A 20,000-nucleotide genomic window follows, 5' to 3' on the forward strand; every position below is an offset into this window, starting at 1 on the left:
ACACAGAGACAGTCTCTCTAACGGCACACGCATATATGGTCTCTCTCTCTCTCTCTCTCTCTCTCTCAGACACACACACACACACACACATACACACAAGCACACACTCTCCCCCTCTCTCTCTCAAACACACACACACAATCCTCCTACCCCTCTCATCCACGCCACTCCCCCTCCACACACACACAGACACTGTGAACCGCTCGCTAAATCAGCTGAAAACCAAACTAGCACACTTCCAAAACCCCAAGAGAGACTCGCCGGAACTAACTGCCCAGCACACGTGCCAGCCCGTGTGTGGATAAGCACCCCCCCCCCCCCCTCTCTCTCTCTTCTCTACACACACAACAATGATAATCGATAGTATGACAGTGAAGCAGAGCCCAACAGAGCAGTATTATTACAGTTCTTTGGCTAGCTGGCTAGACCAGAGCATGAATCATCCTTACGATGAGACATTTAACTACTACACTGATCTGCGGCTGAAGAGTGTGTTCTTTACACTGAGTACAGCCTATCTCGGTCAATTCATAGAGTAAACAACAGCTGATGGTCGATTGTCGGTATACAGCCATATATTTTTACAGGCACTGAGTTATTATATATATTATTATAGCACTAGTGTGTTTATAGCTCTGCGTTACAGGTCTCGAGTCTCAAGAGAGGAGAATCCAACCCAATATTGAATGATGGTGGTTGCGAGAGCAGTCTATCGCAACGTGTTGAAGTACATTATTTAGACCATGTTTCATATTGTGTTCAATAGGTCTAGAAACAAAGGTCAAACACCTGCTTCATAAAAAGTACTGTTTGGAATGAGCCTTGAAGAGAACTCAGTCAGGTTCCAATTCCATACAAAGAGAATACTACATGGCTTGCTGTGTCGTACCAGATTTACACGAGTTGTTTTTTTAAATATTGAACTGCGAGCGAAAGCGAGCTGTTCACTATTTGAAAAAGCAACGAGTGTAAATCTGGTACGACACAGCAAGCCATGTAGTATTCTGTTTATCCTACATACTGTACTTACGTGTTTTTTACTGAAAATGTCCTGCAGTCGAGGCAGCTAACTCGAAGACGCTTGTTTTGGAACCTCGATCTCTTCTAAAGCCTCGTGCAATCTATTACGTCAAAGTAAAGAAAGTGTGGCGTGACGTGTTAGTTCTAAAAATTCATAGGGTAATTGGCGAGCGCAATTTTTTTTCTCTATAATGACGTTTGTCTCGGTGACTTTGGCATCATAAGCAGTGGACAAACAGGTCCCTGCCAGACTAGCTTGACATGACCTCGTTGACATGATATACACACGTGTGATTTGAACGATTATTATCTCACGAGTGTCTCTCTCACGTATGTAGGATAAAAACACATACACACACACGACAGTTTTTTGGGCGTCTGTTGACTGAAGTTATGTTTGCAGGGAAGAATTATGATCCTCAAAAATAAATTCAAACGCCTATCAAAATGATGTATCCAAATCCTTTGCACCCTTTCCAAACAAAATGCACACCGTCTGTTTGCATCTGCTTTGTAAGTTCTTGACATTCAGTTCTAGGAATTGTCTGTTTACCAATCAAAGATAAGATAACTCGCCTTCGACAGAAAATTCACACGAAGTTTCCTATTTCGGGGTTTGGATTGTTCCCGCGACGTTTTACTGCTTGCATTGTACGAGGAAGGTCAAGTATTCCCTGAAGAATGATTCAATTCAGGAACAAACTCCTGCAAAATTCGCTGTTGTCTGTGGAAGGTTAAAAACCATGCACATCTTCGGTAAACATACTCTTTCTCCCCCCCCCCCCCCCCCCCCCCCCCTGTCCTTCTCACGGAAGAGAGAGAGAGAGTGAGAGAGAGAGAGAGAGAGAGAGAGAGAGAGAGAGAGAGAGAGAGAGAGAGAGAGAGAGAGATATTTCCCAAGTAAAATATTCCTATATCAAACTAAAAAACAAATCTTTGTTCATGTCCGATACAGCCCCTCAGACTGGACTGTAGGGACAAAGTGCACTTATTGAATCTGGCATTAGCTGTTCCATAAGAAAGAACACAGTCATTCCCCACCTCCCCCTACAACTCGATAACTCCACTCTGCCTCGGCATATCCCATCCCCTTCATTCTTTGTTCTCTCCCCTGTATTTTTTGTTTGGCGGGGTGGGGGATGGTTTGAATGTTGATGCCCCCCCCCCCCCCTCCTTCAAGTTGATATTTGAGGCCAATGCATCCGCCGACTGCCGATCCAGACAGTTCGAATAGAGGAACAAACTGCCTCCGTCGAAATTGAGACGTAAGAGCAAAACAAACACGGAGGGAGACACACCAGAATGATGCAGGGGCCAAAGCGTCAGCGACAAATCGATTTCTGTACGACAACCACCGCAACAACCAGTGCGCTAGCGGCCACTCAGTTTGAGTTTCTTGACCAAACCGATGCTGCAGCCAGGCAAGAGACACCAAATCATTGCTGCGTTGGTCGACAATCGATTTCTTCGCGACAGCCAACCCGACGACCAGTGCGCTGGCGGCAACTCAGGTTGAGTATCTTGGCTAAACATCTTACCTGCTACGAGCCAGAGACACCAACTCATTGGTCGTAACTCGATTTCGAACGACAACCATTCCATCGAGCGGTGCACTAGTAAGTAGTTGTAACTCAGTTTGAGTGTCCAGGCTAGATACATCTACTGCAGGCAAGAGACACCAAATCATTGCTGCGTTGATTGTAAATCGATTTCGAACGGCATCGAGCTGTGCGCTAGTCGTTACTCAGTTTGAGTTGTTTGGGTAGACATCAGCTGAGAGCAAGAGACAGCAATTCATTGCTGCGTTGGTCGTGAAGCGTCTGCGACAATTGATTTTCTTGCACAAAAATACTTCTGCGAGTATAGTGCGTTGGCGGTCTCTCAGTTGGAGTTTCTTGATAATAAATACACTTGCTTACTGCAGACGAGAAAATAAAATAAAGTTATCGCTGCATTGGTCGTTGCAGTGGGAAGATACGAGTTGAAATCTACAGCGATTTTCCTTTTCTTGTTCTTCTTCTTTTTTCTCTTTTTTTTTTTACACCAAATTTAAACATTGCTTGGTCGCATCGCGCACGCGTTTTGATGTCCGCTGTGAAAGGTCTCGTGTGTACAGGTGGGCAGTCTCACTTTGTCCGTGACACCTCACAGCTACCGTTTTAAGCCACAAGACACCGCCAGAGATAACATGTCTCAGAAACCTAATCTTGGCCTATGCTAACGGCTACCACTCGAAGCAACAAAACACCGCCACAGCTGCAAAGGGTATACGGTATTCAGAAATAGAAAATACGATTTATTGCAATAATGCATTCGTCAATGATATCGATACTGAAATATTTTCGAAGTTTCTTTTATTTTCAAGTTTACTAAACCGGCAAGGGTCGGCTATGGTGCTTTGAAACACAATTTCGAACTAAGTCTTTCAAGGCATCCAAGGCTCAGTCTGCAGTGAACTGAACCGAAATACCGAACTAGCCCTTGGTAAGAAGGACCACGTCGAACTTAAGTCATTCTCATAATCATCTGACACCAGTAACACCAAACAGCTATGATAACCATGGTTTTTCCATAACCAATCAACAACAAAAAGATGAGTAACAACGCTCTTTTGATGCTAGCTTTTCCCTTCGCCTTAGAACCCCAAAAGTCTCGAAAAATACACAATATTGACGATTAAATTACAAAGTACACATGTATACACATCGTACGTAAATACAAGTGGGCGTTCTTATCAAACGATCGCCTTGTGTGAATTATTTCTTGTCCAAACGGCGGAGATACACAAGTACTAATGCACCTATTCTAACAGTGACACCGAGCTGTGCGTTCCCATTGGTTAAAATCCCAACAAATCCGACCACAAATCTGCGTACCACCTATTTGGTGTGTTTAGCCTTGATGCCCGTTTGTCAATGAAGTTGACAAAATATACCTGTCATGACCGGCCACCTGCAATGTACGGACACTTTCGGCTGGTTCCAAGCCGGGTGTTCTCTGATAGCAAGTACCACTGCACCCCAACACAATGAAACATGTTGGGAACAAAAAATCGCATTCCTTGCAGTCCTCTCTTTCTCACTCTCTACCCACATTAGCGAGTCCATTACTACTGTCACAGTAACAGGGTTGACATAAAATGTTCACGGTCTACTTAGCGCGCAGGTTACAGAGGTTTGTCGGGGAACATGAAGCCGTGTGCCACAGTGCACCCACGATTTACACAACAAATCTCAGTTCCGTTTCATGGTTCGCTGCGTACTTTGGGCATGGTATTACTCCACCCTCTTTTACTCTCGCCCTCTTTAACACCTGCGCGCCGACACACACATTCGAAAATAAACATTCGAATCGAACAAAACTAAACAGAGCGAAAGGAAGGCGGAGGCGAGGGGGGGAAAGAGAGGGGGGGGGGGGGGGGGTGAGGGAGAGAGAGAGAGAGAGAGAGAGAGAGAGAGAGAGAGAGACATAGGTAGGGAGAAATAGACAGACGGACAAAGAGGTAGAGCTGAGAGAGAGAAAAAGGGAGGCAGAGACAGACAGAAAGACAGACACAGACAGACATACACACCCCAACACACCCACGGATATGGAGCTTGAAAAGCAGGCAGACACGAAATACACACCTACACAAATCCTCTTCCCCGATTTAAGCTTGCGCACCGAACTATTATTGAGGATGTGCTCCACAAAAGTGTACGTGTCTTTTTACACACACGTGCTATCCGATTCTCCATCCACAAAGCGATGTCAGTGTTATACGACACTCAGATGTTAAAAAAGTGTGCTCCCCGAAGACGAGGACGAAAGGACAGTACATCCTTTGAAAGGTTAACACACTGACAAAAGACATGTTATTCGCGTCTTTAAAGGCATATGTACTCGATGACTATACACGCTAATTGCTTTACCAACAGCTGGAGACAGACATAATGGTCAGCCAAAATGACCGTGGTCACAATATGAAAGAAGAAGAAGAAGAATTAAGTTCCCTGCAAAATATTGTGGTCTAGGACCCCTTAAATGTTGAGATACTTGAATTTTCATTTTGATCTGGATCGTCCTATTTATAGATTTGGCAACATATGTAACGTTGATGCAAGGGAGAGAACACCGCGGCTTTGTTGACATCCTCACTTTTTCAGAGGCTAGAACAAGCTGTAATGCATGTATTATGGTCCGCGCATGGTGACGTATCGTCATTATATGGTCTTATGGTGCGTTTGACATCGATTGTGGGCAAACTACACTTTGTAAACACGGGAGTGCGTTAGTATGCCTTTAAAACGCATCAATTCTCTTGTTTCACGTTCTAGCTAGGCTCGACTGATCACAATCTATATTTTTTGAAGTTCCCGTGTAGTTTAGCACATTTGTGTGTGTGTGTGTGTGTGTGTTCACACAAACCACAGGCACACCACAGCAATCGTGTATGCACTAACAGTAACACAAATCAATGAGTCTGCCAAACACAGGCCATCAAAATAATTCAACATCATGGCCAAACAACACACGCGTGAAAATCAACGTGAACTAAGTTGTCATTCCACAAACACGGAGAACTACTTCCACCAGATCCTCCCCCCCCCCCCCCCCCCTCCTCCTTCTTCCCGCTCTCTATTTCTCAACACACACAACCTCAGCACACACACCAATTCGACCGAACAAGAAAAATAAAAACACAGAAAAACTCAATGTTTCACCATCAGCAGCGCTCCACTACAAACTGTTGCTATAGCGGCGACGAACAAAGAAGAACCGCACAAGCAGAAGAAGAAGAAGAGAGTTCAACTTTGTGTCAGCAGCAAACACACACACACACACCACACTGAAGTTGAGCATCAATTGTATCGTCCACCGGTTGACACTGGCTGACAAGTGACAGCCGCTCGATAATTCAACACACAAACATCCCACCGAAACCACATGCACTAGCTCCGTCCGTCCGCTAGCACGGAATTTGTCTGAGCGCGTTGAATATTGTTGAATATTACTGAGCGCGTTGAATATGACTAAGAGTGTTGAATATTACTGAGATCGCTGAATATTACTGAGAGCACTGAATTTTACTGAGAGCACTGAATTTTACTGAGCGCACAGAATATTACGCTGAATATTACTGAGCGGGTTGAATATTCTTGAGTGACACCAGGGACATTTTTTTTGCTGGAAACACCACTAGAGCACCAGCACCACCCGCTGCTCCGCTGTCACATCAGTGTGGAATAGCACAAGCAAGAGACTCTCCGGACAGTGGAAGAGAGAGTGAGACCGTGGGGTGTTTCATACACAGTGCAGGGCTAGCGAGTGGCCTTGCCTTGTGAATGTCGCACGAGGGAGAAGAGAGCGCGCGCATTTCTAGCCATGTGGTTCTCGCCCAGGCGGAAAAAAAGAGAAATGTCGGTGCGACCGTACACACTGCATCGCTCAAGTTCAAGACCACAGGCGCTGGAAACGATGTTTTTTTGTTATTATTCAAAAGCTTTTTGTTCGACAGGTGCCTTATTTCGACTAATTAAAATGTATCTTCAATGTCGATTTTGTGCTAATTTGTGTATTTTAAGTGTACAAACAGTTAGTATTATACTGGCAAAAAATTGCTAATCTTCTTACTGGAGAAAAAAATGTGGCCTATATTTTTTATTCAAGTAATGCCTTTCTCTTGGCAAATCCAACAAAACTTGACTAAATATAAAAACAATGAGACTGCCAACGTTCAAAAAACCGTATTGTTTTGTCAATAACAAACGTTCCAACAACGTACCTTTCTTGTTTTTACATTTAGTCAAGTTTTGACTAAATGTTTTAAAGGTACTGAACTTGTCAAATCCAGGTGCACGGAGCCCCTGGGGCTTTCAGTCATACCTCAGGCAGCTATCCGTTAGAAGAACTACCAAGTTTCATTGACTTGCACCCAAAGAGTCAAGAACTGCGATTTTTTCGTACTCGGACCCGGCTGGTCTTGACCTATTTTTGGATCTAAATTTAGATCAGGTAGATCACCACATCATGCACAAAAAGACACGTCACTAGCAAACTATGTCAGACGTCTTGAGTTTGTGTAAAACAAAATGGAAGCCAGAATCACTCAGTTGAATAGAACTCCGACCAAACACCACGTAATAACTAGGTTAATTTATGCACTCGCGTGAACAAGAAACTGTCGAGCTTCACAGATGTCGTCGTTGGGTAGTTTTGGGTTTGTTTTACTACCATAGGAGGATTTTTGAACTGTAAATGCACTCAGCTGCAACAAAAACGCAAAACGAAGGCTCTGAGCTGCACTGTGCCTTTAACATAGAGGGGGAATCGAGACGAGGGTCGTGGTGTATGTGTGTGTGTGTGTGTCTGTGCGTGTGTGTGTGTAGAGCGATTCAGACCAAACTACTGGACCGATCTTTATGAAATTTGACATGGGAGTTCCTGGGAATGATATCCCCGGAGGTTTTTTCTTTTTTTCGATAAATACATTTGATGACGTCATATCCGGCTTTTTGTAAAAGGTGAGGCGGCACTGTCACACCCTCATTTTTCAATCAAATTGATTGAAATTTTGGCCAAGCAATCTTCGACGAAGGCCGGACTTCGGTATTGCATTTCAGCTTGGTGGCTTAAAATTTAATTAATGACTTTGGTCATTAAAAATCTGAAAATTGTAAGAAAATTTTATTTCATAAAACGATCCAAATTTACGTTCATCTTATTCTTCATCATTTTCTGATTCCAAAAACATATAAATATGTTATATTTGGATTAAAAACAAGCTCTGAAAATTAAAAATATAAAAATTATGATCAAAATTAAATTTTTGAAATCAATTTAAAAACACTTTCATCTTATTCCTTGTCGGTTCCTGATTCCAAAAACATATAGATATGATATGTTTGGATTAAAAACACGCTCAGAAAGTTAAAACGAAGAGAGATATAGAAAAGCGGGCTATCCTCCTCAGCGCAACCGCTACCGCGCTTTTCTGTATTGTTAATTTCACTGCCTTTGCCACGAGCGGTGGACAGACGATGCTACGGTCTTGCGGAAAAAATGCTTTGCGTTCAGTTTCATTCTGTGAGTTCGACTGGGCTTGACTAAATGTTGTATTTTCGCCTTACGCGACTTGTTACATTTAGTCTCTCTCCCCCCCCCCCCCCCCCCTCTCTCTCTCTCTCTCTCTCTCCCCCCCCCCTCTCTCTCTCTCTCTCTCTTTGTCTTTCTCTCAACCCCGCCAAATCTCGATTCCCTTGTCCCCAACCAACCCCGACAGCAAAATAAAATCCGCCCTGTGTATTTTGTAGCATAATGTCTATGTTGTGACGATGATGTCGGTGACCACCACAGGAAGCTGTCACAAGAGTGAAGGAAGAGGCCGCTTATCCTTCTTCCTCCTTTCTACAGTGAGGCAGGAACCTTACAACTGCATGTCACTAATATTCACCGCACTCTGACCCCGTGGTATACGGCTTTTGGCGCGCATTTACATCTGTCTACTACTACTACTACTTTCAGTCACGTCTTGTTGTGCGCCATATCGGTGATTCGCATTTACACACGTGGTTTAAGTGGCTCACAAAAACTGATACAACCGCTACCGTACTACTAATACAACGACTAAGATTCCTTGTCGCAGACTGTGACACGTACATGCTTTTACACAAACTCGGAAATGCGCAAGCACATATCCAGACACACACACACACACACACACACACACACACACACACACACACACACACACACACACACACACACTCTGAACAGATGCTCACATAGACATAGATAGACATACACCCACATACACAAAGGGAGGAATATTAGAGCATTGAAAGTGACACACACACACACACACACACACACCCACACCCTCTCTCTCTCTCTCTAATTAATTACCCATTGTCCTCCGTTGTGACACCACCCTCCGTATTGCACCTGCCAACAGAATACCACTCACCTTTTACGAGTGTATGTTCAGCTTTAAGTAGATTAAGATTGCCAGCAACCACCGCAAACCATGTCCAAAACTCAAATGAACTGGTGGGCTGCATTCATAACGAAACTGCAGCTTTCAGACGTCGTCTTTTTAGGCAAAACGAGAAGCCATGGGAAGGAGACATAGACATAGAACACTTTATTATCTCAAATGAGAAATTAATGCGTGGACTGGTGTATGCATTTATCACAACATCAAAAGGGAACGGGGGGGGGGGGGGGGGGGGGGGGTGGGAGCGTAAAGCAAAACGAACAGGGGTTTTCAAGCTTCTTGTTGCAAAAAAATGCTCAGTTTAACACCATGACGCCAAATGAAACCCAGTTTATGGCAACATGCCAAATGCACAAGTCAATGCAAACATTTTTTTCTTTTTTTTAACTTCTTGTCATAGAACATCACCGATTTTAAAACCAAGACGCAAGATAGTCAAGGGTAAGACGGGGAATAAAGGCACAGTCAGCACAATGCAATTGTGAGCCACGGTGCAGTATGTGCAATTAAATACTGAGTTTAAAACCAAGACGCACGATCGTCAAGGGTGAGACGGGGAATAAAGGCACAGTCAGCACAATGCAATTGTGAGACGTGGAAGTGGTATAGTATGTGCAATTAAATACTGAGTGAGTTTAAAACCAAGACGCACGATAGTCAAGAAGACGTCGGGAAATGATGCACAGTCAGCGCAATGCATAATTATGTGATTCATGGTACAGCATGCGCAATAAATACTGAGTTTAAAGTCAAGACGCACGACAGTCAAGAGGTAGTAGGGAATGGATGAATGCACAGTCAGCAAAATGCAATTTTGAGCCATGGTACAGCATGTGCAATAAAATACTGAATTTAAAACCAAGACGCCAGATGGTGACGGTGAAGAGGGGAGGTACGATCGATCACCACAGTGCAACACAAACACCCCTGCATGACATTTTGCAAAGTTGAGAATTACAGCTCGTAGCTGCGAAAACAGAGAAAGGGAAGGGGAACGGAGATGCTGTCCGCACACTGCACAACGTGAGCGATCATGCTCCATGCTACACACATTTATCGAGTTTAGAATACAACTCCCATTCCAACAGCAAAACTATGGAGGGGGTGGGGGAAAATATGCTAGCAGGGATTGGGGAAGAATATGCTGGCAGCATGACGCACCTGGATGCTTAACAGGTGTTCAAACACCTTCTTCATGAAAATAGCACAGGTGTATTTCAAAACTCATTGCACTTTAAATCCATATTAAACCGTCAGCATACAGTTTTCGACAAAATGTTGTTTGTCAGACTCTTTGTCGGTAAACTAAACCTTGATCAAAGTCAAAACCACACGGCCATGCACGTGATATCATGTTTTCAAGCATGACATAAAAACAGTTGAAAACCAAAACGCCAAGCAAACAGAAATGATTTAGCAACATGCATTCCATCTCTCTGGGGCAGACCCACAAGTTTTAAAAGCAAACTTCTCTTTCAACTCGAACAGAACGAGAAACCGTGCCGTCTGTCAGTATGTTGGATGAGTCCGAGATTAACTTGATCTTCTCCATGGTTTTGAGGGGACCACCTACCCCCCAAATCACACACACACACACACACACACACACACACACACATACATAGACACACAGACACAGCCACACACACACAGACACACACACATGATAAAACAAAATAAACGATGGAGAGAGAGAGAGAGAGAGAGAGAGAGAGAGAGAGAGAGAGAGAGAGTGGAGAGAGAGGGAGCGAGAGAGAAAGAAAGAGAGAGAGAGAGAAAGAAAGAGAGAGAAAGAGAGAGAAAGAGAGAGAAAGAGAGTGCGAGAGAGAGAGAGAGAGAAGAGAGAGAGATAGAGAGAGAGAGAGATAGAGAGAGAGAGAGAGAGAGAGAGAGAGAGAGAGAGAGAGAGAGAGAGAGAGAGAGAGAGAGAGAGAGGTGAAAGCCGTGATATATATTCCCTCAAACTTGACGCTGAATCGAAGGAAGGGCAGGTGGCACTACTCAGGTAACGTCAATCATTCACAGGTTGAGCTGAAAGACGGAAACGCCCACTCAACTAACCAAGGTATACTTTGTAGTAGCACAGCTTGAAATCGCTACGCTCAGATTTTGCATTGTTTCTGTTGGACTAAAAGCCTGTACGCTTAGAACAGTGGTACTGTACGTGTACACTTTGCTTTTACATATTCTTCTCTCTCTTCTCTCTCTCCTCTCTCTCCCCTCGCACACACACACACACACACATACACGCACGCAAGCACGCACGCACGCACGCACACACACACACACACACACACACACACACAAGCACGCGCATATAAACACGTGCGCACCCACCCACACACACACACACACATACACACACACACAAACACAAACACACAAACAAGCACACACACAACATGTTTACCATCGAGATAACCGTCCTGGTTTTCGTCACGTAAACTCTATCCACCTTAGATCCATACATGGTTGTGCTCCGTAACACGCGAAAAGGGTACCTGGGCTGATACTTTGTTTCTCACAAATCTCCTTTTCACGGTCCAGTAAACTTCCACAAAGCTAACTCTTCAGAAGATTTACCTCGAAAGAAGCTCAACCAGAACTGAATTGTTCTGTACTTTCTTTTAATGATTGCCCGAAAGAAGTCGGTTCACGCGAAGAAGAAGAAAACCTCCACAAAGCTCATGTTATTCAAAAGAAAATCTCGAAGGAATTCAACCACAGCTGAAGGTTGTTTTCTTAATCACTGATGACTATCCTGATGACGACAACGTAATAGAATAAATCAGATAAATCAGATAAATTAACTGAAAGACAGTTTACGAACCGGCTGCCGACAGAACAGTTCAAGTCCTAAGACTCCTACTCAGGTGAACAACAGAATACTGTTTTCTAAAAAACAGATGGATGCTCTTGACGTAAAAGAATAAAACAATGTGCAGTAAACAAACCGCAACTGTGAAAAAACACAGTTTACAAACCGGCTACCACCTCAACAGAAAAATTCCTAAGACTAAAATAACCATGCTCCGGGCTAGGCTACGCTGGAATATCTTTGCTAAGACTACTCCCAAAACTCTGAAATTCCAGTCGAGTGGAGAAACACAGCATAAGCATTACCGGGTACCTAGGGTACCCTCATAGTTTTTCTGCGGGTGGGGGAACCAGATTAGAGGTATAGGGGTATAATTAGGTACCCATCTAAGAAAATCTAAAGCCTGTTAGTGTTACACTGTTACAGCAATGAAAGAGTATCGTTGTTGTCTGTTGAAGGAGTCCCCTCTATAAGTGCTTCAGCTTGAGCGGGTATACAAATTACAATGGACACACAGACTGAGAGAAGAGAAGGCATAGTGCAGGTCTATTTTGCTACATGTTGGAAACAATGTGTAAGTTTGTGGGCGAGGTCACCACAGTGCGGCCTCAATTTTGCGGCCTCCATTTACAAAAAGTTGGATATTTTGTTTGTTTGTTTGTTTGCTTAACGCCCAGCCGACCACGAAGGGCCATATCAGGGCGGTGCTGCTTTGACATATAACGTGCGCCAGAAGTCGCAGCACAGGCTTCATGTCTCACCCAGTCACATTATTCTGACACCGGACCAACCAGTCCTAGCACTAACCCCATAATGCCAGACGCCAGGCGGAGCAGCCACTAGATTGCCAATTTTAAAGTCTTAGGTATGACCCTCCCGATCACGGGGCGGACGCCTTACCACTAGGCCAACCGTGCCGGTCAAAGTTGGATATGAAGTCGTCTGTCATTTATCAACATAATGAAAACATAACTGTTCCTGCCCTCTTAAGCCAGAAAATGTATGCGAACGCATTGTACTGATACATGCCCCATTTTCTACACTTTGGACACAATTCACAAGCTCTCTTTCAGCCAGATTAACTTTGAAAGTTCTTAGCGTTTTTATTGCTTTTTATATTTAGTCAAGTTTTGACTAAATATTTTAACATCGAGGGGGAATCGAAACGAGGGTCGTGGTGTATGTGCGTGTGTGTGTGCGTGTGTGTGTCTGTGTGTGTGTGTGTGTGTGTGTGTAGAGCGATTCAGACTAAACTACTGGACCGATCTTTATGAAATTTGACATGAGAGTTCCTGGGTATGAAATCCCCGAACGTTTTTTTCATTTTTTTGATAAATGTCTTTGATGACGTCACATCCGGCTTTTCGTGAAAGTTGAGGCGGCACTGTCACGCCCTCATTTTTCAACCAAATTGGTTGAAATTTTGGTCAAGTACTCTTCGACGAAGCCCGGGGTTCGGTATTGCATTTCAGCTTGGTGGCTTAAAAATTAATTAATGACTTTGGTCATTAAAAATCTGAAAATTGTAAAAAAAAATAAAAATTTATAAAACGATCCAAATTTACGTTTATCTTATTCTCCATCATTTGCTGATTCCAAAAACATATAAATATGTTATATTTGGATTAAAAACAAGCTCTGAAAATTAAATATATAAAAATTATTATCAATTTTTTTTTTTGAAATCAATTTAAAAACACTTTCATCTTATTCCTTGTCGGTTCCTGATTCCAAAAATATATAGATATGATATGTTTGGATTAAAAACACGCTCAGAAAGTTAAAACAAAGAGAGGTACAGAAAAGCGTGCTATCCTTCTCAGCGCAACGAATACCCCGCTCTTCTTGTCAATTCCACGTGCACTGCCTTTGCCACGGGCGGTGGAGTGACGATGCTACGAGTATACGGTCTTGCTGCGTTGCGTTGCGTTCAGTTTCATTCTGTGAGTTCGACAGCTGCTACTTGACTAAATGTTGTATTTTCGCCTTACGCGACTTGTTTTTTTTATCAGTTTTTGTCATTAAGTATTGAATGTTTCAAATTAAAATACCTCACAAAAAAAGGTATAGAAATACAACATACCGAAGGTCAGTCCCTGTGCGCGTGCGAGTGCGCGCACACACACACACAAATATACACACACACACAGACTACAGACAAACCGAAACGAGAACAGACAGACAGACAGACAGACAGACAGACAGACAGACACACGCACGCACATACACACACACAGACTACAGACAAACCGAAACAAGAACGCACGCACACACACACACACTAAAAAGGCACCAGATTGCCATACATGCATAAAACCCTAAATCAACAAAACACACGGACATCACTCTTGTCAGTCAAGCCCAAACTCTTCCAAACAGGCTTCAACAATAGACGAAAATAAAAACAAGACAAGTACTCTTGCCCAGAGAGAAGAGATACAATTCCCTTAGTGTGTGGGAGATTAGGCTGCAACAAGACCACCACTCTACGAATCTTATGATGGAAACAACAGTTCAGTGTTCTATCGCGTTCACATCAAATAGCGAGACTTTCTCATGAGGCAAATGTTTCAAAGGTCGAGTGAAGTAGGATACTTGTAACAGGAACAAGGAATTGAACAGTTCCTTTTCAGTCTTCAAAGGGGAGAATGTGAGAACATAAGTAAGTATATAAGTCATAATTATCAAACCGAGCGTTAACTGGGCGAGAAACGTCCGTCCGTGCCCCACGGGAGATATCGACGTAACATTACAAAGGCTCAGTGACCTCGATCGCCCCACACGCTGGTGTAGTGTACAGACCTTTTTTTCTTCTTTAAAAAAAAATCTCAGCCAGAGTTCAAACTGGGTCAAAGCTTTTGCTGTCTCAGTCCGACAGTGTTCTATCACGATTAAGCTTACATCAAACTACGAGACAACACCTCATGAGGCAAAATGTTTCATAGGTCACGAGGAGTGGTATACTTGTAACAGGAACAAGGAATTGATCATGAACAGGTTTTTTTTCAGTCTTCAAAGTGAAGGATGTTGGTACATATCAGATGAACAGAACATTTATAAACGAGCGTACGGAGTGTTTATAATCTTGTACACGTACGAAATGTACGCCAACTCACACAAACATGCAGATTTGCAAGCAGACTGTCAGAGTTCACACTCAGCACAATTTGTTTACCAACAGTCAGCACAATTAGGAACTTTATCAATGATGCATTGTTCTGGTGGGTGAAGAAGGCACAGCCTCCAGTGGTCAACAGAAACACTGACATGCACCTAGACACCTGTTGAGGTCAGGATGGTGAGGGGAAGACAACAGACAGACCGACATACAAGGAAGTTAGACACATTTTATACAACCGCAATGGACAGCGGAATGAATACTCTCTCTCTCTCTCCCTGGGTCTCTGTCTCACTCTGAGTCTCTGTCTCTCATTGAGTGTATCCCTCTCTCTCTCTCTCTCTCTCTCTCTCTCTCTCTCTCTCTCTCTGTCTCTCTTCCACACATATGCCACACAAATACACACACACACACACACACACAATCACACAAGCACGTGACCCCCCCACACACACACACACACACACACAAACACACACACGCAATATTTGCTGACAAAAACAGAGCTTTAATGGATTATTTATGTTCCACAGATCGCTGAATAGAATAACAATAGGGAAGTTTGATGCCAAGATGAACCAGGCACACAGAGATAGAGATGAAAAAGATGGAGGGTCAACGAAGAGACACACAAAACCTGTCAAATCAAAACAGAGACAGACAAAATAACAACAAAAACTCAACATGAATACTTTACAAAACCCAACAACAGCAAAGGGAGACAGGAGGGACACCAGACACATACTTATTACAAATGTATTGAACCAATAATGAATGGCTTGATTGGTAGTAGAAAGCACAGAGAAGTCACTGAGTGAGAAACTGAGGAGAACAATGCGGGCTCAAACAAAAAACTTCACAAGCCCAACGCTGCAGCCAAAGGGATGCCAAGGGACATAACAAGGTAGTACATGTAGTAACGTCATCAAACCAAGATTTGCCTCCCTTATATGCACTAACGGGTAAACACACACAATATCGCAGGGCATCATACAGGCCGTTTAAGTGTTTGAGTTTGTCACACTATCAACAGCAAAGTATTCCAGAAGCAGCAAGAAAGCAGCAGATAACAGGGGCAGCCAAACCTGATAATCAATAAAAATTCTAAGAGAGAGAGAGAGGGAGAGAGAGAGAGAGAGAGAGAGAGAGAGAGAGAGAGAGAGAGAGAGAGAGAGAGAGAGAGAGACAGACAGACAGACAGACAGACAGACAGACAGACAGACAGACAGAGACAGAGAGAGGAGGGGAATAAACAAGACACACAAGCGTGCAGTCAAAGCGATTTAAAATTCTCTACTCATAGTCAGAAAAAAATGAACTTGAAAACACAGATACACACACACAAGGAAAACACATCAAAAAGGAAAGACAGCGACAAAGAGACACCAAAGGTAGGAAAATGCTATTGGGGGTCAGACATGCAGATTACTAGGGGTTCCAAAACCATTGCCAAAAGACACCTTGTCCTCATGTTTACACCGGCTGCCATGCACACAGACAGAAGGATATCAGTGAGAAGAGAGAGAGAGGGAGAGAGGAGGAAAGAGAACGAGAGAAAACAGGAAGACAGACAAAACCAGACGACCAAAAATATTTACGCCAAGCAAAACACTGTGCAAGATGAAAGTCACAGAGACAGAAACATAATCCAAAGAACGACCGGCAGAAAGGCAGAAAGTGTAGAAGATTTCTGTGTGTTTGTTTTCATGCACATCCCACAGAAGAAGAACATAGCAACACTGAATAGACATCCGAAAACAACTCTATCAGGTTTCTATGGGTTGTGAGAGAGCAAATACCAGTACATAATTACCGGTATTTTACCGGTTGAAATGAGAAAATACTGGGGGAAAAAAGGCTGCCGGTATGATCTACCGGTTGAGTTTTAGAACTACCATTTTTATTTTGCTGGTAAAACAACCAAACCAGTACTCTGAGTTGGACTCTTACTGGTTCCAATGACCAGCCTACCGGTTTTTTTCTGGACTGTTTGCATCATAAAAGTTTGCATACCGGTTTGAAAAAATACTAGCGCCATATTTTTCTGGACTGTTTGCATCATAAAAGTTTGCATACCGGTTTGAAAAAATACTAGCGCCATATTTTTCTGGACTGTTTGCATCATAAAAGTTTGCATACCGGTTTGAAAAAATACTAGCGCCATATTTTTCTGGACTGTTTGCATCATAAAAGTTTGCATACCGGTTTGAAAAAATACTAGCGCCATAAGTTTGTGTTGTCATCTTCATGTAATTCATGCGAAAGTGTATATGATTATGAGTGTGCATGAGTTTTTAATGCGAAAGAATGTGTATGAGTGCGCCTTGAGTCGCCTTGTGGTGAGATATGTACGCGTTATAAATTCTCGTATTATTATTATTATTATTATCACTGGCAAATACCCTTGCTTTTATATTAGGGCGACCAACCACCAACGGGCAAATCACTAGCGAAGGGTGTGTCTGAAAGACACGGACAAGGAGCACTTGTGGATTATTATTCTCCCTAAAAGCAAGGGTACTCACTCTTTCACAACCCATTCAAACCCAACGGAGTTGTTTTTGGATATTGTCTACAGGGGAACCCCCTTCTTAAGCCCTCCAAAAATCTGAGAAAATCAGGTCTTAAAAAGGAGGGAGTCTTAAAATGGGGGTACGTTTACAGAGGTTATGAACAGAAAGTCTGAGAAAACAAGGTCTTAGAAAACAGGGTCTTTAAAAGGAGGGAGTCTTAAATGGGGGGTTCCACTGTATTTAGTATTGTTATGTTTTTCTTCTGTGGGATGTGCATCAATACCTCCGACACAAGTTATTTTCGATCATAGTCCCCAAAAACATACAAAACACAAAAGGACAGGCAACAAAAACTGTAACTCACCTGAGGTTGGTATTGTCCGGGCAAGTCCGTGGGATGTACGCTACCGTCAGATCCGCCGGCCAGGGGGGATTTGGGCGTACGCGGGGCGGGCCGCTGCTGGGCCACCCTCGGCTCTTCGCGGGGGGGAGTGAACTCCTTCACCTTGCCGGACCCTGTGGGCGAGATCTTGGCGCTCTCCGACTCGCGCTGTTTCCAGGCCGACAGGAGGTTGCGAGTGTAGCCGCGCTCGGGGAGCTCCTGCTCAGTCTGCGGGCCCTCGTCGCCTCGAACGACGTCGTTGCGAACCTCCGGCTTGCTCTCCAGGATGCCGCTCTCCGCCGGGCGGTTGTAGTCGGGGATGAACTGCTTGGGGTTGTTCTCGTACACTCCAGCGCCGCCTGGGGGTGGGGTGAACTCCTTCTTGGCGCGCGGAGACTTGGGGGCGCTGTCGGAAGAGCTCAGCTGGCGGAAGCGGTTGGCGATGTTCTTGGCCATGCCCCTCTCCGGCAGGACTTCTTCCACGTGCTCTCCGGAGTGAACCACGTCGGAGGACACCTGCGGCTGGCTCTCGAAGACTCCAGCGGTCCTGGCGGAGGTGCCGTTCTCCCTGGGTGGGGTGATCTCTTTGTATTTGGTAGGAGAGGGGGGAGACTTGGTGGTATTCTCCATCTCTTTGAAGCGGGCTGCGATGTTTCGCGCCATGCCTCTCTCCGGCAGGACCTCCTCCTGGTACAAGTCCGCCTTGACGACGTCATCCCTGTCGGAAGGCTGGGACTCGAACACGCCCGAATCGGCGCGGCCTTGGTACTTCTCCACGTAGCCTGTAGGCTCTGACACGAACTCCACCCTTCCGGAATTGTCAGGGGTGATTTCTCTTTTTCCACGGGGAGTGCTGGAAGCGTTGTCGGTTGACATCTGCTTGAAGCGTTGAGCGATGTTCTTGGCAGCTCCTATCTCGGGAAGAACCTCCTCAGGCAGCTGGTCAGATCTGACCACGTCCTCTCTGTGGGAGGGCTGGCTCTCGAAGATCCCAGCCTGGACCTGGGGTTCGTACTTCTCGATGTGGCCGCGGGGTTCGGAGACGAATTCTACTTTGCCGGATCTGTCTGGAGTGATGGCGCGCTTGCCCGAGGGGACAGGCACTGAGCCTTGCTTCTCCATCTCCTTAAACCTGTGTAGAGAGAGAGTGAAAATGATTTAGTTCAATGCTGCAAGAAAAGGGATTGTTTGTGGGGCGATGCTTGCTGGATATTTTCATGCTTATAAACCCCACCAAACTCTTACATAGATTAGGCCAACAAAAAAAAATAGGTGTGGTTACGGTAACATAGCCAAAAAAAATAGGGTAGGAAGGTAGGCAATCACTTTTTTTTCTTTTTTTTTAACTTTTTTTTCTAATGTGTACAAATTAAACCTACTTGACAGGGAAATAAGTGTGCGACTCGGGCGCTTTCACTTTCATTGCGTTTTCTGCACTCGTTTTCTTGGTTTTTGTGGTTTTCTTGACAAATGTAATAAAAAGTTACAGGGTCGGCCCCTAAAAATAGGGTAGGTCGGGTTACCGTAACCACACCTATTTTTTTTTTAGGCCTTACACAATCTTTTCCGTGTGTACTTGGTCTTGTTGCGTGTGCTTTTGAAGGGGGATAAAGGGCGGGGATGTAGCTCAGTCGGTAGCGCGCTGGATTTGTATCCAGTTGGCCGCTGTCAGCGTGAGTTCGTCCCCACGTTCGGCGGGAGATTTATTTCTCAGAGTCAACTTTGTGTGCAGACTCTCCTCGGTGTCCGAACACCCCCGTGTGTACACGCAAGCACAAGACCAAGTGCGCACGAAAAAGATCCTGTAATCCATGTCAGAGTTCGGTGGGTTATAGAAACACGAAAATACCCAGCATGCTTCCCCCGAAAACGGCGTATGGCTGCCTAAATGGCGGGGTAAAAAACGGTCATACACGTAAAATTCCACTCGTGCAAAAAACACGAGTGTACGTGGGAGTTTCAGCCCACGAACGAAGAAGAAGAAGAAGAAGAAGGGGGATAAGGTACTACCAGGTCTGCACATAAGTTAAGTTGGGAGGTTGGAAATAAGGGCAGAATAAGAACAAGGGACTGCAGGTGAGGAAAACAACAAGCTAACAATGAAAATGTTCTCACCAGTACCAGAAACACGTTTGTTTGTTTGTTTGTTTGTTTGCTTAACGCCCAGCCGACCA

The 20,000-nt window shown here is 44.3% G+C and overlaps 1 protein-coding gene across 9 annotated transcripts in view; it reads right to left on the minus strand.

Moving 5' to 3' along the window:
• The window catches only part of LOC138970768 (serine-rich adhesin for platelets-like), a 162,479-nt gene that overhangs the window by 29,236 nt on the left and 113,243 nt on the right, over window positions 1–20,000 (minus strand). For 8 of the 9 annotated variants that reach the window (XM_070343288.1, XM_070343287.1, XM_070343286.1 and 5 more), the window contains 2 exons: window positions 17,809–18,958; window positions 8,905–8,943 (listed from right to left, as the gene is read on the minus strand). In XM_070343288.1, the coding sequence (XP_070199389.1) occupies window positions 8,905–8,943; window positions 17,809–18,958 (1,189 nt within the window). The remainder of the gene's footprint in view (window positions 1–8,904; window positions 8,944–17,808; window positions 18,959–20,000) is intronic. The other variant, XM_070343281.1, reaches the window with a different exon arrangement.

The sequence above is a fragment of the Littorina saxatilis genome, linkage group LG7, assembly GCF_037325665.1.
Source record: "Littorina saxatilis isolate snail1 linkage group LG7, US_GU_Lsax_2.0, whole genome shotgun sequence".
Lineage (NCBI taxonomy): Eukaryota > Metazoa > Mollusca > Gastropoda > Littorinimorpha > Littorinidae > Littorina > Littorina saxatilis.